Consider the following 26905-nt stretch of genomic DNA (forward strand, 5'->3'; position numbering starts at 1 on the left):
GCAGAATGCTCCCAGCATCTTATGAAGTACATGCTGGGAGGAATGGAGAGCTAGGCATAAGATAGGCTTCACAAATGATTCAATTGATTGAAAACTTCACTTCTTAATTATTCTATTAATGTTTAGAGTAAAGTGGGTAAGATTCTTACATTTTTAAAATATGTTCTTGTCTAGTTTTGGTAAAATTATATTGTTCTATTTTAATGAAAATTAGAAACAAAACCTATTGGTCCCATTCACTTCTTTTCTCTCTTAAAATAATTTTTTTTGATAATATGAAATTTTCAAAATGTGTATTTTTTTTTAAATTGAACTACTATATTACCTTCTGGGAAGCTTTCCTTGATGAAAACAGCAAACTACACAAAAATGTATCCAAAATATTCTTAAAAATCCAGGTGTATTATTTAATGGCATTTTGGGTCTCTCCTTTTAGAACAGATGAAGAATATTAATATGTTAATTTCCAAAATGATCTGGTTCTATTTTACGCACTAACGTAATTGCAGGATCTTGCTAAAACTGTTTACTACAACAAGAAGGGCAGCAAATAACGCAAGTGTCAAAGCACACAAAGGCGTAATGACGACTGAAGGATCTCTCAAAGCGTCACAACATGGCAAAATTTCTGTGTCATTGTCTGCTGTGTTATAAAGGGCCAATTGAATTCAACAGAGGAGTAATGCTCGCAGGTCTGGTGAACGTGTAACTAATACAGACTCTGCTGAGCAGTTACCATGCATTTCTAATGAGAGACATGCAGCCAGAAAGTTGTACGCAACGCTTGCTAAGCTCCTGAAGCTGTATGTATCTACCAAGCTTGATGTCTCCTTTTCTTTTCCTTTTTGTATTGTATTATTTTAAATAATGCATTCAATTATCTAAATTTTAAAGGATCTAAATACACTGTAGGAAGACACAGTTAGAAGATGCCATCATAGTCAAAGCCATTAATTTGGATGAATTTCCTATTCCTAAGTTATACTGAAATGAACATTGTGGGAAAGCTCAATTTAATGATACCGTGGAGTATATTCTTGCTTCATTCACTGCTGTCCTCTTTGCAAGGTAAGAAGTTTATTCCATTTTTGCAGTAATACTAACTTCTACAATGAGTTTTGTGAATATTTTATTAGTATGTCTGCTTATTTTTCTATCATAAACCAATATTTTTGACTCTTATTGGAGTTAATAAAACAAATTTTGCAGGTTAAAAAACTGTTATGTATTTCTCCATTCTTAATGACAGGTGTTGAAGCTAAAATATAGCATTTTTTGTTTTTAAAGATACATTTTTATGTTTGAATTTTCTAACAAAAGTTATTAAGGAATGAAGTTTAACTTTCTTTGGTTCATTGCCATTATTGTCAGATGAGTAAGCTGGTAATTAATTTCAACAAGGTATAATTTTGTTTGATCAGATTGCACCTGCAGTGTTTTTAAGCATTTTTGGAATGTTAAAAGAAACAGTTGTTCCTCTGGCTATAGAAGCAATACTTTTAATTTATAAGCATATGCACTGCAAATAGATCTTGTAGGTAGCTTTTCTGCAGCGATTATAAAGATTTCTAAGACAACATAAGAACATGATAGAATCGCGTTTTATAACTAATAATCAGAAAACGATTACAGGTTACTGCTCTAGAAGTTTGACTCTGGATAGCTCTGAGCACCTCTTATGTTTTACTAGATGTGGGCTAAGCCTCTGAAGAAATATGAATGCTTTGCTCTTTTTGGTGGTAGGATGTGCCAGAGCTGAGACCATGGGAACTTGCAGGTTGTGAGCATTTGCAAGAATCAAGCTTTCAGAAAGGAAAGCATCTGTTGCTAGATTCCTTGTGAAGAGAAGAAGGTTGTGTAAAGATACTTCAGAAAACAGGTTCATTAACTATTTTATCGAGAACACAATTCAGTCAGGTTATTGGCCAAATGCAGAGTGAGGCTGTAGAAAAATATTTACTTCAATTTTTTAATCTACAGGAACTTATTGCAAGCTTTCTCTTTTGAGAAGGACTTCAAGGTAAGTTTTATTCCTTCTTTGTTAAGTCCTATGAACAAAACAAAGATGTGTAAGGCTTCTCTGTTGTGGTGCAAGTTAGAAAGTAAAATACAGTCTTGAATTTGCCATGTAAGTTGTCATGTACATGTGCATTGGATGTAAAACACACTTTCAGAATGTTTACAATTCTTTTCAAAGAATTTATATGAAGAGAATGAATCCTCCATTTGAAAAATGAAGGCACTTATGAAAAATGATACTTCTATAGTCTCAAGAAAGCTTCAAGGAGTAATGGAATGAAACCAAGATGAGATCATTATTTTATGTCTGGAAAAATACATTAAATGAGCATCCTTCTATGATTTTAATTGCATGATAAAATCCTAGCTGCTATTTGAAGCACAGAAAAGTAAGTGCTATACAGCCATAAAGTAAACATTTTCAATACAAGTTTTCATGTAGAAGCTGAAATCCAAACAAAACCCAAACTAGGAAATGTTCCTGATCCCATTGAATTAAATGGGAACTATGCCATCAATTTTAGTAGAAGTGTCCAGTCGGACATAGCTTTGGATGTCTAGTGACCTCTGTATTTAGTGAACACACATACATATCGAATGATATTCCCTCTTGGATTGTTGGTAAAACCAAGCATGCTTTATAGTCTGCTGCCCTTGTTTCTAAACGAAATCACAAATTTAAGTCAGCAATTACTGCTGGTGAGTAATCTCTTGCTATTAAAAGCACTATGCCAATGTATTTAAATCACACTTAGGGCAACTCACTGTCGCACACTAGCATTCAAGTACCTATGAATCTGCTTTGTAGTTTTGTATCCTGTCGTATAAGCTTGTTCTCCCTATTTTCCTCTCCCAAACAAGCCCCCCCCATACCTCCCTGATGTCTGAGAGCAGAGGTTGGAGCGCTGTTGAATTCTGTAAAATGAGACCACAAAAAGAAAAAAAGAATCACCATTTTAAATGTTAACCCAAGAAAGACCTCTTTGATAAAGTGATGGTAATCAGAGAGATACACTTCTCTCTGGGGAACTGCTTATTCAGGCTGCTCCGGGGACCTTTGGTTATACAAGATCCTTTTTGTTTTCTTCCAGAAATGAGTTTAATGCAACTCGACAGAAAAGAGATCTCTTAACAACAGAGGTAGGTTATACCTCCGAAAGAGTGGGGAATTCCTCCCCCTGTTCTGCTCAGGGGCTTTGCTGCTGTGACAATGGGGCCTTTGTAAGGAGTAAGGCCATGGTAACTGGAGGACGGTGAGGAGGAGCCACTGTTCCCTACGTGCTGCCTCCAGCCGAGGCCCATGGCCTCACGCATTCATTCACTCCTGGTGAAAGCTCGCTGAATCACCCGCCCCGACAGAACAGCTGACGCACACCATGGAAATAACACCACTGCTCTTCTGCTTTTTGTGAAGGTGAACAGAAAGCTGTTAGTGTTTGATGCAAAACACAGTGATGACTGCAGAAGAGGATACTGCCTGTGGTGGTGGCAGTGGCTTCAGCCCAGCCCTGGGTCCCACCACTGCAGCCTGACAGCTGTCCCACTCCACCCCACCCCGCTGCCTTGCACAGGTGATGTCTGACTGCAATTTAACAGTAAAGGGGAATCTCGTTCCCCTGTGGGTAAACATCTTGGGCTACAGAGCCCAAGGAATGCAGCCCCCTTCTACAGGGACAGGCATGGAGCCCAAAGCTTCTGCTCTGGCTCTTGCAGACAGCCTGCAACACAACCATGAATTGTTTTCTCTCAGTCTCTTGGAGATTTACGTCTCCTGATGAAGACAGAAGGCAGCCAGTACGAAACATAACTCTGAGGTGAGTCAAGCCTCTTCTCCTCACTAGGAAGATGCTTCACTTCAGATTGGTTTCAGACAGATTGTGCTGCATGGGTGCATCAAATTGTTTCCAATTGCAGGAAGAAGTATTTACGTGCAAAGCATTGGTGGGACTTCACCTGATTTGTTTATCGTACAGTGCTGTTCACACTGAGATCTGTTAGCTCAAGCTCCAGAGGTGAAGCAGGATTCACAAAAGAAGAGTATTTCACCAGTGGAGGCTTAAGTGATTTGTTTTGCTCATGTGTGCAGCTGAAGGCTGCTGTATATATGTGTGGGGAGCATGGGAGTATGGGAATGTAATTTCTTTCTTGTAATACTCGGAGAGAGAATTAAAAAAACACAGGGAAGAACAACTTCTTAAGCAAACGGACAAAGCTTTGTAAAACAAAAGGATTTAAAATAGCTATGAATAAATGTAGTGGAAAATATCTAACTACCAAGCACTTCACGGTGGTAAACTTTTTAGTCCAGTGGGGGCAAAAGCCCTGGAGTGCTTGTCATGTGAGGCTTGTTTGGTTCTCGGAAGGGTTGATGTGACATGACAAACTGCAACAGCAGAGTGCTGGGTCAGAACCCAGGACTTCCTTACAGTCCCCTGCCCCCCTATTCCTCCAGAAGACAGGATGCAGATCAGGCAGATCTGTCTCCTCTTTTGTTTGGTATGAGCTGAAATGCAGTTCTGAAGAGTCTCAGGCGGGATGTGAAATCCATCACAGCTGAAGTGGCCACAATCAGATGATCAGGGAGTGTTGCAGGGCATGAGTTAGGGGAATCTGGGGAAGGAGGGATATTGCATCCCCACGCTCTCCAACTCTTTGTATCTGATGGAAGTTAAAAAGGCAGGAGGCTTCTCAGGACCCTCACTATTCCTCCCAAACATAAACAGGGATCTCCCTTGGTGGAGCTCTGCTGGTTCATTGGCACTGGTGAAGCAGAGGGCATGGAGAGAAGGCCAGTGGTGACCGCAGTATACTGCTGTATAGTTCTCTGTTCCCCTAAACTATGCTTTCCCTCCCCACAAGTGCTGCCTTTCCTAATGGTCTGGGCTGCAGATCTGTCCATAGCACGTGAGGCTGTGCCATGTGCTGGACAAGCCACAGGGTGATTCTCCTGTGCTGAAACAACCTGCCAAGTCCTAACCCAAGGCCCTGGGCTTGTACTGGCAAATCTGTAAATAACAAACACCCCAATTTTGCTTTTGTGTTTCTCTGATAGGCTCGAGCTGCATCTCCTCAGTCACACCTAAATGGGACCTTGACATGGAGCCCACCAAGAGGTCAGTGCTACTCTCCCTTGGAGGAGATGCTACTGAACACTCTGCCCTCCCACCAGCCTCCTGTTTTGTCATGGGCTTTTCCACTACAAAACCCTGCCTTATCCCATTATCTCATTTTATCCTCATTAAATTGCAGAAATTTCCAGTTGAAAATGTACTTCCAAAATAATTCTGTCAGCATTGTAAATATTTGTATCTAGGATTATAATTCCTCCCTGGGAAGGAAGGCAACTATCTGCAAACCTGAAACTTGAAAACCTCTTTCTCTTCCTCTTCTGGGGAGCTCTGATTTAGACGAACCTCAGTGAATAGTTGGTAGACAGTGAGGTCTTAACTTCCAAACAGGCTACAAAACCCTTTAATGAAACTGTTTTTAGAAATAATTACTAATTATAACATAAAACAAACCATTCCCATGGAATCTTACATTTCTGACTTCAGTCACCTCTTCAGCAGAAATAACCTTTTACAATCTTTTAGCATGCAGTGAGAATTATTTTTAACCAGTTTTGACTCTACAATATATTCTAGACCGTTAATAATGTGAACAGACCCTTTGCTGTAATGCCTAAGAGGGAGGAGATGAACATATGTGTGAGTTGTGCTGAACTTGGTCAATTAAAATAATCTTTGTCCTGTGTATTTCTAGATCAGGAGGACTGGGATTTGGTTTCTTTACATGGGAACTTGACCTTTTGTTTTCTGGGAGGAGATTGACCTTTTGCTCCTCTGTTAGTGTACAAATCTCAGACTAAAAGAGGGAGAACTTTGTCTTTTGACCAAGGAACACAAAGTATAAAATTAAGTAAATGTTAAAAAGAGAGCGTTGTTGGTTAATTTTCTTAGCTAATATGGACATTCATGATTTTAGAATAAATATCTAATGTGAGTCTCAACCTATTTGAAAAATACTTTATCTACTAAAAGGCTGCTGTGCTTGCTGACAGGTTTGTGTCCTCAAAAGTGCCTTAACGGAGCAGGTTGCACAGAGGCAGGTGACTGTGATTGTCAGTTATTTCAGGCTCAAGGAAGCAGGTGCCAAATTGGTAAGTCTGGGGCCAAAGGATTAATCGAGTTTTCAGTTCAAGTGATATTCAAAGGGAAGGTTTTTAAAACAATGTTGTCAACATAACTTTTGTGATTCCTTTTGTAGTAGTGGAACATCATTCCACTAGAAACAAGAGGACTGAAATTATATGTTAGGGAAGTATGTAGAGCAACATCACAAATGCTTAGGTTATAGCATCTGGACTATGACAGTTCATAGATACCATAACAGATAGATCACTGTCTAATACATCAGCAGCTGGCCACCTTTTTTATTTAACTGTGTAACTGAACAACTGATAGAAAGATGGAGTGACTTACTGCAAATAAAATAATTGACTCTTTAAATCTACTGGTTTCTGGAATCTTCTATACCAAGAATCATCCCAGATCTTCAGTAATCCATTGCATCTACTTAGAATCAAAATGTCTTCACTGAAGTGAATTCAAAATTTACAATGATTGTGTGGGACTAAAACTCCATTCTAAAGATTAAAAAAAAAAAAAATGAAGTCAGGTTATCTTTCATCCTTATTATTACTTTTGTTCATAAACTTCTATTTCCACTCTAAGGTTTTACTTCTGCACCTGTACATTTTTTGTTACTGTACTAGTTGTAAACTCAGTGTGTTCTCTGCAGTTCCTAATAACGGTAAGGACCGAGATGGGATTTGCAAATCATGGGGACAGTATCATTTTGAAACGTTTGATGGCATCTACTACTACTTTCCGGGAAATTGCTCCTATATTTTTGCAAAAGACTGTGGTACTCCAGAACCACGTTACACTGTTTGGGTAAGTATGAGAGCATATGTTAGAAATACATACCAAGTATTCCTGTATTTCATAAATAAAGTAAGTAGAGAGACAATAAACGGATCAAACTGTTGCATTACATGTAAAACTATGCTGCTGGAAAATGTCTAAGCAGTAACTCAAAACACTAACGAAATTATAATCATCAGAGTCAGTATATTAAAAATAGTATTTCTTAGTCCCTCTATGCTAAAAAAGGATCTCAGCTCTCTCCTCTCTGGGAAATCCCATGTAGCAAGTTGGGTCTTAAAGCAGGCCTTGGAAACTTCAATAAACTTTAGCCGTCAGACTGCAGAACGTGCCGAATTGCTGAGTGAAGTGCAAACAGCTATCACCTGCCTGGTGACTGGGCAATCAAGAGTAGCAGGTCCTGACCTGCAGCCACTGGCATGCTAGGATGGGGAGCTGCCTCCCCTGGCCCATGGAAAAGTCTGTTCCCCCTGGGGATTTGTGTTCTAATTTTGGTTTACCTCTGCGTCATGCAGGGAAGTTTAACAACTCAGAAGCCTTCATCCTGACCTATGTACGGGAGGCACTCTTTTTAGAAACTTCTTCAGATTGCTGAGTACCCATGGTTAATGATTTTGAGATGAGTGAGAATTCAAAACTGTGCTGCCTTTGAAGGAAGGTGACTGTGTGAAGAGGACATAAGCTCATTATGTTATATTTTCTACAATTGTTGCTGATTCAGCAAGGGGAAGAATTAGAGGGGTCCTAATTGTAATGCAGACATGGTGGTACAGTGGTCACAGGAGCAAAGACAGATCTAGATTCTGATTCCTTCTCCAAGGAGCTGTTTTCATTAAAAAGTAAGTGACTTCCTTACCCCCTGAATAGTAGCATCCAGATAATTTTAATCTGTCATTTCCACTCACTCAGGTCATAGGCAAATGCTATCTGCCTTCCATTATTTCATTTCAATTCTTTAGATTCAGTGTGCAGCTATGATATTCTAGGAGATTTCTTAAAATGCCGTAGCAAAACCCAGGATTATATTAAAATCTAAAATCAGTATTTTGGTGGATACCCAATGCTCTGGAAGGAGAGAAGCTACCATTGCTAGAATAAATGTCTCATTTTTTAAAAACCTAAAAATATTTAATAAAAAAAATAGCAAGTAATGCTGAAGCATTACAGTCAGTGCCAGCTGGGCTGTGGAGAGCAGAAAACCTTGCCAAATGCTCACATTATGGTCCTTCTGATTTTAACAATCCACATCTGTAGAGAAGAAGAGAACAAAACAATTATTTTGATTTTTCTTGATTGTGTTTCTATCTTAGGCCAGGCTTACATAGAAACCATTTGTCGATACTAGCAACGTTTACTATGTCTGTAATTATGACTTTCTTTATACAGATGAAATCCTTAATGCTTTTACTGACTTGGTTTATTTCACTCAAAGAAACAGTAACTGTCTTTTACTTCCAGCATTAAGTGTCAGCATACAAAGATTAGTTAATGTACATGTAAGCACTGTTTTTGTTTACCAGTAGATCTTCTCTGAAAAAGTGAGAGTGCTGGTTTCTAATTACAGCCCCTACTACTATGCTGGCAAAATGTTTCACAGTTACTCATCTATTTAGCGTCACAGCACTGTCAAGAAAACTGACAACACAACTCCCATCCTTCTCCAAGAAAAATGTCACATAAAGTCATAGTAGTGTTTGACCGGTTAGAGCATTTGAACAGTCAGTCAGAATAAATCTGAGTCCACAGTTTTCATATCCTGAGAGCACACCCTGGCCAGCACAAATTGTATTATCTATGGGGACAAGGATGTTCCTGCACTGCAGGAGTCACACTCTGCAATGCTGATGGCTGGGATTGCAGTGGAATCCCAGCTACAAAGGTAGCATCCTTTTTGCCAAACTGTAAAAACAATGCATGCTGGCACATCATGCCTATTTCTAGGTGTGATAATACATTATTTTTTATTTGAGATCTACTTTATTGCCAAAAAACCTGTGGACATGCAGAGATAATAATTGTGTGGTTTTCATTTCTAGAAGCACACATCTGAGATCTATTTTACACCTTCCTCTAGTAGTGGAAAGTCATGGAAGTCACATGCTGCCTATAGCCATGAGACACACTATTTTGCAGGTCTTTCTCTGGTTGAGTTCCACTTGCTGTGCTCAAACTGGGAAGCTGATGAGAGAGTCAAGCCAATACCCTGGGTCATGACCCTATCTACATACGATGGGGACTTTCAGAAGAGCCTGACTGTTTCCACTGATGGTGGTGGAAAACCAGTGCAAAATGGGTTTTAACAATGCTCTTAAGTTAGATGCCTGCAATAATCTGTGGGAGCACTCTCAAATCTCAACAAATCCTGAGTGATTTAGGAAGGCATGCTCTGGCTCAGCTGGTGCTGGACTCAATTGGTAGGGAGAATGCAGGCTTTAGGCTGAGGTTTAGTATTGCATAGTAGTCCCCTCTAGACCTGTAGAAACTAAGTTGTAGAGGTATCTTGGTGCGTATAACAAGGTCCTACACTGGCAGTGATAAGTTAGCTCACTACAGTGTCTATGAAGTTCATCTATGTAAAATACCTGAGTATTTCATGTAGTGGTTAAGCCACTACCTTGAGATACTTTGTGCTGTGAAACAGTTGCTCTATTTTGCGGTAGTATTGGTTCACGTAAACTTCTAGTTTTGCATATTTTTGTAACTATGACCTTTTTACAGTTTAAATATTTATCTCTAAGGCTCTTCAGTGATTAACGTACAGAAAAGTAAATTATCATATGTGTGTTTATGAAAACTTGCATGAAATTTCTGAGGACAAACATTTATTCTAACTGTGCATATATTCTTCCCCTTGAAGGTTCATAACAGTCCTCACTGTCATGGTTCGGTATATTCTTGTCAGAGGTCAGTCAGCTTGTTTTTTTCAAACCAAGAAGAAATAACGATTTCAGGACATGAAGTAAGAAAGGAAGGAAACAGGCAAGTGTTTAATGGTCGTTTAAAATGTTTCATTGCAGAAATTATGGAGTTTGGGAAATTAATGCTTTTTACATCAACTAGGGAAAATAATTTGCTATGTATTTTTACTGATCCCTGGCTTTTCTGTATTGGGACTGACAAGAGTGGGAAGATGTAATGGTGTTAATGTAATACCTGAATGAACATTCACTCCCTACATGAACCTTCTGTTCAACTTCTCAGCTCAGATCTCTGGATTAACCATCCTGACTTTGTACAGACAGAGTCTGCATCAGACTATTCCAGCTAATCTCTGATGCATCCTGATACCATTTTGAAGAAGGCAGTCATTATTTATGCTTTGTATGTAGCTATGCTTAATTCAATGCATAACCTTATAGACAAGTCTGAATTAATTGAATAAAAGATCTTAAGTCGCCTTTGCCCCTTCTGGGCAAATACTCCACAAAAATCTCTGAGATATATCAAACACCCAAACGTACTCTTTAACTTTTTTTTTTTCAAAATAAAATAAAATGAGTACAAGACTACCATAAGTATTTTCTTACTGTTTGATAAAGTACAGCAAATTTTAAAGACGTTAAGGTATTCTTTTGTAACATGTTAGAAGGTATGTATTGGGATGTAATAATGCTATAGACATTGGCATCTGAGGCTGACAACTACAGTGCTATCAGTCTGTTCATCCCAACAGAAGTACTTTTGGAAGATTAGGATTAAATCATGCTACAATATTATTGTCCAGTGGTTTTTGGCCAAGGGAGGAGGATATCTGATACAGTCTCCAAGCCATTCTCGATGATATTTGAAAAGTCATGGTGGTCAGGTGAAGTCCTTGGTGACCAGAAAAAAGTCAATATAGTACCTATTTTTAAGAAGAGTAGAAAGGATGACACGGGGAACTGCCAACTGTCATCCCCACCTCTGTGCTGGGGATCATGGAGCAGATACTCCTGGAAGCTACACTGAAGCAGATGGAAGAGAGGGAGGTGATATGGCATAACCACTATGGCTTCACCAAGGGCAGGTCCTACCTGACCAACATTGTCACTTTTTGTGATGGCATAACTGTGTCAGTGGACAAAGGAAGAGCCACTGATATCATCTGTCTGGACTTCATCAAGGCCTTTGACATGTTCCCCAATTACATCCTTCTCTCTAAATTGGAAATACATGGATTTGATGGCTGGACTGTTCAATGGACAAGGAGCTGGTTGTAAGAGTGTGCCCAGAGAGTGGTGGTCAATGGCTCAATGTCCAGGTGGAGAATAGTAGCAAGAGGTATCTCTCAGGGGTCTGTACTAGGACTGGTGCTCTTTATCTTGATGAATTACACTGACAGTGGGATTGAGTGTGCTCTCAGCAAGACTATGAATGATACCAAGCTGCATGGTGCAGTCAATATGCCTGAAGGATGGGATGACATTCAGAGAGACCTAGATTGGCTTGAACAGTAGGCCGGGTTAACCTCACGAGGTTCAGTAAATCCAAGTGCAATGTCTTGCACCTGGATTGTGGCAAGCCCCCACTATCAGTACAAGCTGGGGGATGTAAGGATAGAGCACAGCCTTGCTGAAAAAGGATGTGATGATACTGGTGGATGGCAAGCTGGACATGAGCCAGCAATGTGCCCTTGCAGCCCAGAAAGCCAACCATATCCTGGGCTGCATCAAAAGAAGCATGGCCAGCAGATTGAGGGAGGTGATCCTACCCCTCTACTCTGTGCTGGTCAGACCTCACCTGGAGTACTGTGTCCAGACGTGGAGACCTCAGTACAGGAGAGACATGGACCTGTTGGAGTGCATCCAGAAGAGGGCCACAGAAATTATCAGAGGGATGGAATACCTCTCCTGTGCGGACAGGCTGAGAGAACTGGGGCTGTTTGACCTGGAGAAGAGAAGGCTATGGGGAGACCTGATAGCGACCTTTCAGTATCTAAAGGAGGGCTATAAGAAGGAAAGGGACAGACTCTTTAGCAGGATCTGTTGTGATAGAACAAGGGCAAATGGTTTCAAACTAAAAGATGGGAGATTTAGATTGGATATAAGGAAGAAGGTTTTTATAGTAACAGTAGTGAGGCACTGGAACAGGTTGCCCAGGGAGGTGGTGGAGATATTCATGGTCAGGCTGGATGGGCCTCTGAGCAACCTGATCTAGCTATGGATGTCCCTGTTCATTGCAGAGAAGCTGGACTAGATGACCTTTAGGGGTCCCTTCCAACTAAAAAAATTATATGATTCTATGATATACAATTTTTGTTCAAGAGCATCTTCTGTACTGTAAAATCCTCTATTTGCATTCACCTAACCTGATGATCCATCTTGTGCCCAGAAGGGCTGCTGGTGCTCACCACACCAGAAGCACCTGTAGTAATGTCACAGAGCTCCTTATGCAAAACAGTGTGCTCATGAAGTTACATATTCCTCAGTGTGCCTGTGCTAACTTTGAAAATAAAGATGTGTTATTCTTTCAGACTTATCATTAGAACAACTGATACATGTATACACAGGAAAAGCATTCACTTTAATGAACAGTACAGACAAGCAATAGAATAATAGATAGTAAAAACACGACAAAGAACTGAAGTGACTGTATAAATGTGGGAATAAAAGGGTGTAGAGAGTTAGAAGGTGATGTTTTATGTTGTATTTTTCTAATACTAACCATGTCTCATCTGTGATCTTTGAAGTAGGCTGTTTATTTTTCCAGATTAATGTTGCCACAGACAGTTGGAAATGTTTTCTTTGAGAGATTGGCTGACTATATTCTGGTGAAAACTACCTTTGGTTTTTCTCTTGCTTGGGATGGAAACTCTGGTATTTATATTAAGCTGACAGAAGATCATCATGGAAAACCTTGTGGCCTCTGTGGAAATTTTAATGGTGATAAATACGATGACCTGATACTGCAAAATAGTAAGTAAATAGCTTGGAATTACACCCTTACCTTGTGTAAGCAGCTCCATGTTCACTTACAGTCTATTATGTAGAAAAAGACAGAGTCCTTATGTCAATAGAAAATAGAATATGTGCTCTACTCTTTGTTGCCATTAAGGATGTTTAGGGAAAAAGTCCCCGTTCAAGAAACTATTTATATGTATGCTTAAGCCTTTTCTTGCTCAGCAAAGCACTTAGTGTATGTTTATCTTAGCTGATGGAAGTGCGTTGAAATAATAAATAAATAAACAAATGCTTGTGGTTTTCTCTATGTTTAAGAATGGAGCAAAGAATGAAAAGCCAAAATATTAATATGTAGAAAAAACACCATATTGAATCATTTGTTTACATTGCCGTCATAAAAATATGAGCTCAAATATTTAAATTTAAAAGCTCTTTCCAGAAAGTTCCTCATATCTCTCTGTTGGTATGTTGCATTATGGGCCTCCTACTACCCTGTACAGTGAGTTGCCCGATGCTGCCTCATCTGAGGAAGAAGTGACTTACTAAATTGGTAGAATATTCTGTAATCTTTGTAGTTCTAAATAGTTCTACTCTCTAAAAACTTTTGTCCGACTTACAGCCAATGTGAAGAAAGAGCAAACATAGGAATTCGGTCTGATAAAAATAAAGATAGAACTGTTCTACCATTGATTGCGAGAGAATCAAGTCTCATGACCCTACAGTTTGTTAAGTCACAAAGGTTATCTCACTGTAACTTTTTTTTCCCTTTTCTGTTTTGCTCCATTCGTTATGGTTGATAGGCAGGAGGTTTTTGACTTTCTGAATAATGGAAGAAGCAGTCTACATTTCTTTGCACTGTGTTTAAATATTTGCCCAATATTAATTCCTAGTATTTCTTCTATCATGAAAGGAGTGTGTTCACTGTTTCATACATTAATTTCTGCACACCAGAGTTCAGTATGTTTAATAACTAGTTAAAAAATGGTGATGAAAAATGGAATTCAGAAAAGAGAATGAACTCACACAAATTCTTTAAAAGTAATTATCTTAGAATGTATTATCCGTTATAAAAGTCTTCAAGTATGACAGCTCTTTCTTCAATTTCACAGCTACATTTTTTTTCCCATTGTCATTTCTTCTGGTACATTTCTTTGTCAGAAATGACAGTATTATTGTAGAGTACAATCCAGAGCACTGTGAATTACTTTAACCTTGAACCAGTTATATACCTTGGTACCTTGACTCTGTGCAAATACAATGCAAGATGTTCTGCTATCTTCACATGAATAGACTACTAAATTAAAATTGCTTCTAAGATGCAACTTTTTTGCTAAATGTTTCAATTTCTGGGATCATCTGGGATGATAATTTGTGTCCCCTGACTATAGTATTCCCACAATAGTGTAAAGGAAATTCTTACGTCTAACCCAAGTCTTGCAAAGTCTGAATGCCCTGTATTTGCATTGCCTTACATAATGAAACTGTCAAATCTCAATTTCAAAACATAGTTAAAAAAAATCAACTCCTTTTCTGTTTCCTTAATCTTCATCTTTCATGGTGTCTTTATATTGCTTTAATATATGGGACTGTATCTGTGCGTAAAACCATTTTAAGGACAGTGATTTTATATAGTGGGATTTTTTTAGGACTTAAAATGTTTTTTCAAGCTATGTCAAATTGAAAACAAAATCTCTTTAATATTTCTACAGAACCAGATTTGTATCAACAGGTTTACTTCTAGGTAAAAAACCCAGCCTTTTTAAGTTTGGGAAAGGTTTTCAGAACTCTTCTGTGAGAAAAGGAGAAATGTTTTAACTTTCCCTGGCTCTTAAGTAAACTAGATTGGTTTAGCTTTGTTTATTTGTGGAGATCCAAGTATGAATATCTGATAATTGCATTTTGGGACTTTCCACATTCCAGAGTGTGAAACTGTGTACGTCTTGTGCTGAAAGAAGTTGAATTAAGTTTTGGAGAATAGTGTTCTAAAAAAAAAAAAAAACTAGTTTCATTCCAATATCCTATCTCCTAACCACACATAGATAACAATTACATAGATATCAATTATTATTCTTCAAAGCGGAGGCAGTAAACTCTCTGTAGCATACTTAAGAACATAAAGAAAATGTAATACATAGTTCTTGCTGCAAAAATATGGGAGTTTTGGGTTTGTTCCTTTACCACCAACCTTCTTGTATGTTCTTATGTGTCTGTTGCCATGACTTCCAATCATGCATCCCATTCATTCATTCTCATATCCATGCTGTTAGGAGAACTGGGCAAGTATTTTGTTTGTCATAGGAGTTTTCTGCAGTGAGGGAAAGAGAGTGAGATAACAGTGCTAACTGACCACTGTGAAACGTGATGAAAGCCTTAAATTGTTTTAAAGAAATGTATTTTTTCTCAAGCATTCAATGCATTATAGTAGTTTTTATTTGTATATTTGTTATGAAAGTGTCATTAATTGTATTTAAAAAGAATATTTGCCTCAGATATATATAACTTTTCATCTAAATGTGGTATAATATGTTGCCTGAACTTAAAAAGGAAAAATCAGCTTTTTCTAAACTCTGCCTACTCTATACATACCTGTATCTGAAGTAGCAAATGTATTTAAAAACATTCAGAAATTTCCAAGACATCTTTTGTGCTTGTGCTGACAGTCTTTCTTCTGGGTGCTCTTATCATGCAGGAGATGAATATACAGAAGACATTGCTGAATTTGCAAATAGCTGGGCTGTGCAAATCTCAGATGTTGCAGCTTGTGTACCTACTGCCTTAGATTTTTCCAGTCCTTGCTCAGCTAATGCAGAATCCACTGAGGTAAATAAATCATGTATTATTATTTTTTAAATCTTCCCTGCCTAGTGATGGTACAAGAATCTAGTAATATAAACCATATAGAAAAAAACCTCAGCTTCTCAACTTTGAGAAGATTCAGGTCATGGCTGTTGCTAGAGAATGTCTGAAGATCTTTACTTTAGCTTAAAAGTACAGACATTCCAATAGGATGTGCCAAGTGGTAAAGGTCTACTGGCAGAGCTCTTCATTGCTGCATTACTCAGTTTTCAGTACTTGCTCTTACAGCTCATTATGTTGGAAATTATGAAATATTGCAGAAGTACCATGCTCAGCTCCTGGATTGATGTGAAATACTCTTTTTTTGTCATTTTGCAGTCTGCAATGCCAGTTAGCTTAGGAGCAGTATGTGATCAAGCCTCTGTAGTTAGAGAGGACAAATTTTAGGAAGAATAATAAAGTACATGTAATAATAAATAGCGACTTGAGGTTCTCAAGCTTTAATGGGGTTATGAAGGACCCTAGATTAGATCAACAAAGCTAAAAATAATTATGCTTGTTCAGAAAGTATTTTCTAACTATTGTTTACTGATTTTCCTTAATATGCAGGATATATTCTTCAAGTGCCAAATATTCCTACAATTTCCTTTTCTCAGCTGTCATGAGAGCATAGATCCATATTCTTATATTTCTAGCTGTATGAATGATCTTTGCAGGTAAGAATAGAATTCTTGTGTACTTATTTTGATGCGTGAAATGAATGCTCACTCTTCTGAGACAAGAACTGAGCAGTATTGAGTGAAGTTAGTCAGAACTGAGTTCAAAATGGAAGAGATGGTATTTCTCTCAGTGGGTGCTTGACTGTGGAATGGAACTAGAGAACACATAACCTGTGTCTCCACTAAGAGACAGTTTGATTAGTAGAAGTTTACATGGATTCAGGGAAAGAATAGACAAATACATGGGAGAGAAATCCATACGGAATCACTAATGGCAAGAGACTTGCTAGTTACACACACAGAAAATACCTATGTCTGGAAGTTCTGAGTCAAAAATATACGAAGATCAGGATGGTACTAGGAGGAAATATCAGTTATACTGGAGGAGTAGAAACATTTGCTTGACAGAGTCAGACAATTTTCCTGATAAAAATATTGCAGAGCAAACATCATCATTCAAACAGGTAGATTTTTTCAAAATTGTTTTATTTATATAAATTCAGCAATGTCAAAAGAAATTCAGCTCTCACTAGCTTTGGTGGGAATTACACATCCTCAGTTGCTAGTGTAATATGTAAACTGGTATTTTTCTCTTAGCCCCATGTTTAATGTTTTTCACATTAAACAGTTGCTCCAGAGAGTGCTTGAACAGAAAACTAAGCAATGTATTGCTTCCTTTAAAAAAAAAAATCTCATAACTAAGAAGTAATTGTCATCAATAACAGGAATTGTGCCAAGTACTATTATAACCTTCTCAGAGTATCATCAATTTAATCAAAAGCATACAGAAAGGTTCACAAGACTAAAAGCAAGAATCACTCAGTAGCATGCATTACAACTTGTTAGTTCATTTTCAATGAATTTTCAGTTTTCTGTTTTGGCATCAAGACAAGATGGATGAATTTGAGTTTGTAAGCAAGTCTCCAGAGTGTGTCTTCTGCAGTGGATGCTCTGTATGTTAATTCCGCTAAGGGAAGAGCTGAGCTGCCTCTGTATGGTCTCAGTGTGACTCAGGACCTTATAGTGCCTTTTCCTCAGTCAAAAAAAGAATAATGAAAAGCAAATTTTAAGATGTGATATTTAATCAGTGTCACGGTGTTAGAAAGTAGAAGAACTATAATGAGAAGCAAATTTTCAAGTGTGATACTGAGCCAGTGTTACAGCATTAAGGAGGTTTTGATTTTTGTTAAAATGCATGTGTGTGCTGAATATGAATTGTGTGAATGTTAAAAACCTTAAAGGAAGTTTCTGTGTCTGAGAACCTAATTAATTTAGGCTTATTTTGCTTATAAGAGAGACCTCTCTTCTCGTGGCTTAGTGTCAGTTTATAAAGGGAGTCCATTTCATGTGCCAAGTATTCTTTCTATTAAGACCCGTTTAATTGGATTAGATAAAGAGAATTTTGGAGAAACTCTGATCACTGTAACAGAGAATATAGTGGTGTTTGATTTGGTAACAGATGTACTGAAAGCAGAATATAAATACAATGTAATATGTTCTCAAGACCATTAATTTATAAGCTTGATCTTTTGTGCTGAAAGACAAACTCTGCTAATCTGTCCGGGTCATGCTTATAATCGAAATGTCTTATTATGACTAGTTCATTTTGGCATCAAGTCCTTCACAGAGAGTGACAGGAGTTATTGGGTTTTCACAGTAAAAAACTGGTAGTATTTTGCCTTATGTAACTTGTATCTGGATGAAATCTGAGGTTACTTAAATACTGATGCATATTCCTTTACTTGACTCTGGCAAAAATGCATTATCCAGCTTCTTCTGTATAGATTAATGCAGAGATAATGGCTTTGCCCAAGATTGCACTGTAACTCTCTGAACTTGACTGCTGTATTTGATGGATAATGCTTCTGATGCTAAGCAGCAAGGTCAGAAGTCTACCAACAGTGTTCTCCTAACCTAGGCTCAAGAACTGAATTTGAATTAGAAACTTGAACTTGTTAAAGGACATTCAGTCCAAGTAACAGTGTAGGTGAGAGTTTCCATACCAGGCAGGAAGGAAAGGGTGAAGACATGGATCTTGTTATTATCATAGAAGGGTTTGGGTTGGAAAGGACCTTTAAGATCTTCTAGTTCCAAACTCCCTGCTGTAGGTAGGGACACCTGCTACTAGATGATGCTGGCCTTGAATGCCTCCAGGGTGGGAGCATCCACAACCTCTCTGGGCAACTGTTCTGGGCAACTGCATTGTTGAACTGTATTGTTGAACTATATTGTTGCCTTTCTGGGCAATTGTTGAATAGTATTGTCAAACTGTCCATTGTCTTCATGACAAGGTCAATGTTTCACTTTCCCCATCCTTTATGACAGCAGCATCAGCTGAGTGAACTATTCTGAGCAGTCTCCTGAGGTATTGATTTGTAGATAGGATTTGATTTTTGTGATTACTCCCTTGTTTTATCATTTCAGGGCGGATGATGATGAAACATACTGCAGAGCGGTGACAGAGTATGCTAGAGCATGCTCCCACGCTGGATCCCCTGTGCGGGATTGGAGGGATGATTTTCCTGCTTGTAGTAAGACTCTTTATTAAAGCATACTGTATGACCTTTGAAATACCCCCAGATATCCTTTTCAAATAATTCCATCTTAACAACATTTGTCACTATAGTACTCAAACCTGATACTGAGGTAGATCAGCCAGCTTCATTATTGATGGAGAATAAAGAAGTCAGTGACTTGCTTGAGGATTATTTTAATTTCATTGCGATCTGATGTAGATACATACAAAATTCATGTTTATGCAGATTGCTTGAAACTTCATGTAAGTTGATCGTACTCTACAAGGAAGAAAAAACTTCTGTGAAGATCTGATGTCATCACTCTTTCCAACTGACCTTTCAGCCTCTACCAGCTTTAAAGGAATGAATAAAGGGAATGCAGCTCCTAGTCATCTCCACTGCCTATCAATTGTTGTTCAGTCACATGCACAGAACTTTGAACTAATTGAGATATAAGCACATGTTCCCCTTTTACAGAAACTATAGCTTGTAGTGGAGAGGTGGTAGAAAAATTTAATAAATAGACTTAAATACTGATGAGAGGTTCACTGCAGTTCGTCAGTTATAGCCTCTCCAAACAATCAATTATACCTAATCTGAATAATCATAGAATCATGGAATGGCTTGAGTTGGAAGGGACCTCATGGATCATCAAGCTCCAAGCCCCGCGCTGCAGGCAGGGCCGCCAACCTCCGTATCTTATACTAGACCAGGCTGCACAGGGTCCCATCCAACCTGGCCTTGAACACCTCCAGGGATGGGGCAATCACCAAAACCAGAAATGCTGTGCAACTGTTTATTCAGTGAGATAAGACTTCTCCAGTATGGAAAAAGAAACTGCACTAATGCACAATGTAATGTGCTCTCTTTCTAGCTGAGAAGTGTGAAGACAGCTTTGTACACCGTGATTGTATCAGTTGTTGTCCACCAACTTGCACCTTTGAAAAAGATTGTCTTGGCAGCAACCTGCACTGCTTAGATGGATGTTACTGTCCAGATGGTGAGTACTGTTAATTCTATGTGAAAAATGTTTGTAAAGTTAATACCCAGCATTGTAATAAAGTTGTCTAAATAAATTATGCTTAAAGTTAAAAGGCAGAAAATATGAATAGTCTAGTTGTTTTAGTTTTTGATATTCTGTGATTCTGCCTTTTATTGTGTTCTAAATATTCATGGAGAATATTATGGTATAGAATAAAATATCAGCTAAAATCTAGAGCCATCACTAATGCTCTCTACAATGAGGCATAGCATAGGTTTAATCAACTTTATTAGAATTATTCCTAAAGCAAATGAGGTTTTGTTTGAACAGAATATATCTTATGCTCTGTTCAAGAAAACTTCCTGTGATCTGTACTAAATGAAAATTAGGGACTGGTCAATGAACAGTCCTATTCTGGAAGGGCTAGATATTATATGATACCAAAAACTTCTTGGTTTTGGGCCTGTAGAATTTTATGTACTTCAGGCAAACATTTTTCATAATGCAAACTTTCAGAATGAAAACTGCTCTGAGAGAGCTTCAGTGTTGAATGTTCTGAGCATTCTGCAATCAGTAGGTGACTCTTTATACTAGTCCCCAGTTAAGAAAGGTGAGCTCGCCTTCTGACAGATTTGAATGTTTGAGTAAGAGGGGGCAACAACAGGAACACTGTCTATAAACTTTTTTTTGATCTCGCATGTTAACTTCCCGCCCCCCTCCCAAATAGGTCTCATTATGGAAAATGGAACGTGTATCTCCGTGTCAAATTGTCCTTGTATTTATCATGGAACTGCCTTCCCTGTAGGCTCAAAAATTGAACAAGAATGTAGTAATTGGTATGTGAAAGTTTCTTGTCTGTGTTTCCTCTGTCTGTGACTGTTTCTGTAGTTCATTTAACAGCATAGTCATTCTCAAATTTCAAAGAACAGTTAGTATTTATGCTTAATGGTCTGGACTTTGTGTATCACCAAAATATACAGTGCTACAGAAAAAGTGAATTCAAGATATATTAATTAGCTCAAAGCTTTTATTTTGCTAAATACAGGAACACTGAATTTCTGTATTTTGTGATTTTTCTTTTTAGTGTTTGTACTGGTGGTATTTGGAACTGTACTGATCATGATTGCCCAGGTATCGGTATTTCATGGTTCCTTATCTTTCCTCAGTAAACTTAAGGGATAAACTTTTCCAAAGACAACAGACTCAAATGTAATCTAAGGGCTTGGGATGCTATTTTAAGAAGAAACATTAGTACACGAATAGCCAGTAGCAGTGGCCAGCCGAGGCAAAACTGTTAACTGCCTGATTGTTCTTGCCTTACTTTTTCCTGTTTCTTTCCCTAACTCAATCTGCTATATTCACATATTTTATTCTACCTCCTACTTATACTCTATGTGCTTTGGACATGTATCTAATTCCACAGACAGGTGCTGCACTGTCCAAGTAGTGGGCCATGGATTAGATTCTCCTCACTTCTAGATGCAGAGAATAAGAAGAGCATCATTCTGATGCTCAGAGTGCTCTGTTTTCACCCTTGTAACAACAGTTCATGTCTGGATCTTTCTCTTTAAAGATTACATGTCTTTGTAACAAGTTACAGAGACAATCGTAAATCACAGGTAGTGAAAATTCCTTGACAGTTATATACCTTAAACAAGATTATACGATGAAACTTGTGAATTATTATTATTATTATTTTTTTACAAATTAAATAACCTCCTATGAATAAGTTAGCAAACAAAGCTTAGCAGGTACTAAAAAAATCTTAGGAGGGTGGATCTGTAGAGTAAAATGCTGTCACTGAGAACCACCCCACATATGCCTTGTGTGTGCATGCAAGGGGTCAGTTATGTCTACTCTAGTCTTGTCCTAAGGAGTGAAGGCCTCCTAACAGTGGGAGTGGGTTAGATGTGCTCTCACGGATTAGCTCCTGCTGCAGTTGCAGCCAAAAGGAATCTAGCTTATGTGTTCTGGTGTGGCCTCACAAACAGAACGTTAACTTCAGTAAGTGGGGATCTGCTGGAGACTTACTTCAACGGTGTTCTCCTGATCTGATCTGAAAGAACGTAAAGGTGTCCTGAGAACAGACAGTGTGTGTACGCTCACCTGGAATTTAGGACAACCCGCACCTTCAAGCATAGCGTTTTCATGCCTGCAGCATCAAGCGGTGCCATAGTACTTGTTAGGGAGGAGAAAGAAGCTGGCTTTTTCATATCCAGCCATGTCAAAAAAATGATGAGGTAGAAGATTGCAGGAAAGTTCAGAACTGTAACACAGAGAAAGCTTTTCTGTGTATTCTAGGGAATCAATGACTCACATCTTAGCCTAGATAGTACCAAAGCTACACATGGGTGTGTGCAAAATGAGATGGCATACGATGGAAAGAGGTGTATATAACATATTTCAATTTCAAATGCTGTAACAGTTCAAAAGATTAAAGCTTTAAGGGGAGAATTATTATTTTTTATTATATTGTATTTCTCATTTACAAAACAACAATACATTATTATTTAAGTGAACATTCATATTTAACCTTTTTCTCTCAAGCTGAGTGCTCTGTCACAGGTAACTCTCATTTCACAACATTTGATGGACGTCATTTTACCTTTCTTGGAATTTGCCAGTACATTTTAGTAAAAGGCACTGGAAAGAACAAATTCACAATCACTTTACAGAAAGCACCTTGTGGACATGTAAGTCACACTTCCATTGAACATCCATAACAAAAGTGTATATGTATTTCAGATATTTTTGCATAGGTGCTACTGTAAATTATCAAGTTATATTAACAGAATATATTGTAAATTGAAACGTTTTCTCAGCTTTTTTTAAAAGCGGTTGTATTGCTACATGTTTTATTGTCCTTTATCAAATCAGTTGCAACTTTAGAAGGATGAAGTCTGAAGAGTTATTCATCTCTGCATATGAAATGAGTATATATATCTACCATCATACAATCATAGAATTATAGAATTATTAAGGTTGCAAAAGACCTCTAAGATCATCTAGTCCAACTGTCAATCTGTCACCACCATGTCCACACATCATGCCACATTTACATGTTTCTTGAACACCTCTAGAGACAGTGACTTCACCATGTCCCTGGGCAGCCTGTTCCAATGTTTGACTACTCTTTCTGAGAATAAATTTTTCTTAATATCCAACCTGAACCTCCCCTTGTGCAACTTTAGTCCATTACCTTTTGTCCTGTCGCTCTTAACCTGGAGGAAGAGACCAACCTCCAGCCTCCTTTCAGGCAGTTGTAGAGAGCAATAAGGTCTCTCCTGAGCCTCCTCTTCTCCATACTGAACAATCCCAGTTTCCTCAGCCACTCCTCATACGACTTGTGTTCCAGACCCTTCACCAACTTCATTACCTTTCTTGCACCTCAATGTCTTTCTTGGTGCGAATGGCCCAAAACTGAACATAGTATTTGAGGTGCAGCTTTACCAGTGCTGTATACAGGGGACAATCACTTCCCTAGTCCTGATGGCTACACTATTTCTGGTAAAAAGCCACAGTACCATCAGCCTACTTGGGCACACTGATGGCTCTTGTTCAGCCAGCTGTCGTCCAGGACACCCAGCTCTTTTTCCACTGCACAGCTTTCCAGCCACTCAGCCCCAAGCCTGTAGAATTCCATGGGCTTACCGTGATCAAAATGTGGGACCAAATACTTGTTCTTGTTGGCCCTCATACAATCGGCCTCAGCCCATTGATCTAGCCCATCCAGATCCCTCTGCAAGGCCTTTCTACCCTCAAGCAGATCAACAGTTCCTACTAGTTTGGTGTCATTTGCAGGCTTACTGAGGGTGCACTCAATCCCTTCATTCAGGTTTATTAATAAAGACATGGTACTGTATGCAGGTGTCTCAAGCTTTAGAAAAGCTTTTGCTGTCAGCACTGGACTTAATACACAATTAAGCAAGTGATTTTTTCATAGTTTTGTATATGTATTTGTTATGTTTTAGCATATTTAATTTGATGGAACAAAGCCTTTTAGAAAACTATGAAGGAGACTAACCACCATGCACATTTGTTTGAAAGTTTTGGCAAGTATTCAACAACAGGCCTTATGAATAGAGGTGTTTGTAAAAAGCGCTTCCTTGCTAGACTTTGTCTAATGATATTTTTAGGCAACTTAGCTGTTAGGAGAAGGGGCTCAGACTATGCCTCACAGGAGCCCATGTCTTGGTACCTCTGTACCTTTGCTTTTCTTTATGTATCTTCTTCTCCATAGGTGATGAGACTCCTATTTTTGCATTTCAGGCGGCCTCAAGCATGATAGAGTTGGTTTTGTAGTCACTGAGAGGCAATGATGCTTCTGAAAGCTCCTAGTTACAGATCTAGGCACTTTGAAAAGTTTCTGTGCAAAGACAGAGACCCAGAAGAATATAAGATATTTGGCATCATTTGGTTATGTTTCAGCTCTGGTCATGTATCTAGGTTCATAAATTTTGCCTGGACAGCATTTTAAAATGATGGATGTTAGTTTTCATGTCACCTTTTTTTGATAGTCACACATTTACAAATCATTTTAGTGTATTTCTGGAGAAATTATATTCTTTGTCTGTGGTCAGAGATGATGAACTACGTTTCAAGTGTGCAATAGTTTCTTTCTACTTCATAGCTACATTTGGGAACCCAGTATCAATACTTGGAGATTTCTATCTGCTTACTGCTAGACTGCCATAATAGCTAAAATGAATTCACTTCGCTCTTATTTTTCTGTTTTACATTTAATTTTGGATACTCAGTTTACTGTTTTGAGTAGTAGTTTACACTTGATTTACCTGATGACAGTATTTCCTTTCTGTACAACTGTTTTCTTTCCTGTTTTTTTGCTTTTGCTTTCCATGCTAATATTGTCTTTGTTATCTTTCTGATGGTGAAATTTGTTTCTGCTTAGAACTTTGACCATGCCTGCATTGAGTCTATAACACTAGTTCTCGAAGATGATGTGAGCAAACAAGTAACTCTCACAAGATATGGCCAAGTCCAAATGAGTCCTAACCAAGGTTTTAACATTAATGGTAAGAAATACATGGAATAAAGTCTTATTATCGTTTGCATTTCTTTGCTTATATGCTCCAAAGCATTTTAATTGTATCTGTCTTGTGAAATTATTATTTCAGCTGGTGAAATAGAGTCCCTCATTACACCCTTCTTTCTTTGCATTTATTATCTTGCTAAGTATCTAGGAATTCCACTCATCTGTTTTTTGTCTGTTTAGGGGAGAGGAGGGAAGAAAAAATATAGAGGTGAAGAGAGGTTGAAAGTCATCTTGATATTGACAAACTTAACTGATGCTTTTTGTAATAAATTACATGGAATAGAATCCATGCACAAAAAGGGTCTGCGTCACTTCCAGTGCTGACTTGTGATTTCAGGAAGTCTACTTCACAATTTTTATAAGGCTAATAAGAAATATACCTTGAAAGGAAGCTGCAAAATCAAGCACCGAACGTGGAAATGATATAGCAATATTTCCTCTCTCTAGTGATTATTCAAAGTAATAGATTCTCTCTGGATTTTTAGTCTCTTTCTCTAATAGTAAAGTACTACTTCACTGTTCCTTTCTGAGGCCCTGGCAATCTGGAGTTTAGAGAATCTTGAGTTTGTGACTGCAGCTAGTTTCTTTCTTCATTGGATCTTGCTAGTTATAGTTTTGCTTTTGGTATTCACAGCTTCCTATAGCAGAGTTTCACAGCTCAGTTTTACTTTTAATTATGTTGAAAGTTCTGCTTCACACTTTTGTTGGTAATTTTATATCTTTTGGATCAGTCCCTATTGACCTCGTCTCCTGACAGTCTACAATAAATATTATCTATGCTAAATATTTTGGTGTTGTGTACTTGATAATGGGTTTATCTATTAAGCCCTATCAGCTAATAATGTTTTGAAGCTCACATCAGGATTTTATCTTCACTGTTTATGTGTCTGTATGTGTGTAGAGGCTGAGTGTGAAGACAGACCTGATTAAAGTCTGCAGCTGCAAGTAGACCAACAATGTGTAGCAAATGAACGCTGTGACTGTGAAATTTCCATTTCCTTTCATCATCGGTTTGCTGGGAAGGAAAGCTGGGAACTAGTTAGGGCCTTAGTTCACATACAATCTAGGGAAGGAGATATACTAATGTCATATCAATTGTAGTAAGAGAGAAGCTTCTATCTGCAAATTTCAGTGAACGTTACAGACATCTGTTAATTAATCTTTTAACATCATTGGGGGCTAAGAAACAGGTTGTATCTTATTCTGTCTTCTCACTGCTAGAAGCATGCTGTTGCACGTGGTTTTTTTTTTTTTTTTGTAAAAAGAAAATAAAGAAAAGAATACAAGTAGTCTCTGGATAACTCACAGGTACAGAATGGAGAGACTTTTTTCTGCTGACAGTAGTTGCAATACATGATTTGTGTTGGTAATGAAAAAGATTTGTAGTCTTTTAGATGGAAAATGTGTGAGGTTATTTCACAACAGGTGAGGTTGTGCATAATTTGTCATTTTATTTCTGAATTTTCAAAATCTCTTTTATTTAAAGAATAAACTGATGAAATGTGGAAGTTTCAATGACTGCTTTTTCTTTTGCTATTTGAAGGAGCTATTGAAATTCAGAATATATCTTCTTTGTTTGTTCAACTGAAAACTACTTTTGGTTTGAAGATACTGTTTGCAAAAGATGGAGAGAGAATCTATGTTCAGGTTGACATCAACTGGAAGAGAAGAACATTGGGACTATGTGGAACTTACAATGGGAATTTAAGAGATGACTTTCTGTAAGCTGTGTACAGTATATTTATATATATACACGTATATTTATATATATACGTTATATATAAGTATATATATAAATATATATACGTATATATATACACATATATATGTGTTTAATAACAAGTGAAAAGTCTTGTTGAACCTGATATTTTCGTTTAATCAATTTATTCATTATTAAACTAATCAGTATAAAATCTCTTTCTTAAAACTTTAGTCACTTAAATATAGAACTCATAAATTTTGATAAGTCATTTTAAGATGTCTAAGTCATTCAAA

General features: G+C 37.9%; 1 protein-coding gene across 5 annotated transcripts in view; it reads left to right on the plus strand.

Moving 5' to 3' along the window:
* The window catches only part of OTOGL (otogelin like), a 96503-nt gene continuing 70259 nt past the window's right edge, over positions 662-26905 (plus strand). For all 5 annotated transcript variants that reach the window (XR_002434669.1, XR_002434670.1, XM_021385251.1 and 2 more), the window contains exons 1-18: positions 662-803; positions 895-1068; positions 1981-2020; positions 3111-3159; positions 5072-5132; positions 6080-6178; positions 6820-6974; positions 9823-9944; positions 12654-12859; positions 15534-15664; positions 16250-16356; positions 18784-18890; positions 19750-19875; positions 20585-20693; positions 20942-20988; positions 22405-22550; positions 24767-24890; positions 26454-26631. Coding sequence is in view for 3 of the 5 variants with exons in the window: in XM_021385251.1 (XP_021240926.1) it covers positions 960-1068; positions 1981-2020; positions 3111-3159; positions 5072-5132; positions 6080-6178; positions 6820-6974; positions 9823-9944; positions 12654-12859; positions 15534-15664; positions 16250-16356; positions 18784-18890; positions 19750-19875; positions 20585-20693; positions 20942-20988; positions 22405-22550; positions 24767-24890; positions 26454-26631 (1916 nt within the window). In the remaining 2 variants the exon portion in view is untranslated. The remainder of the gene's footprint in view (positions 804-894; positions 1069-1980; positions 2021-3110; positions 3160-5071; positions 5133-6079; positions 6179-6819; positions 6975-9822; positions 9945-12653; positions 12860-15533; positions 15665-16249; positions 16357-18783; positions 18891-19749; positions 19876-20584; positions 20694-20941; positions 20989-22404; positions 22551-24766; positions 24891-26453; positions 26632-26905) is intronic.

Source organism: Numida meleagris, chromosome 1, assembly GCF_002078875.1.
Source record: "Numida meleagris isolate 19003 breed g44 Domestic line chromosome 1, NumMel1.0, whole genome shotgun sequence".
NCBI classification, from domain to species: domain Eukaryota; kingdom Metazoa; phylum Chordata; class Aves; order Galliformes; family Numididae; genus Numida; species Numida meleagris.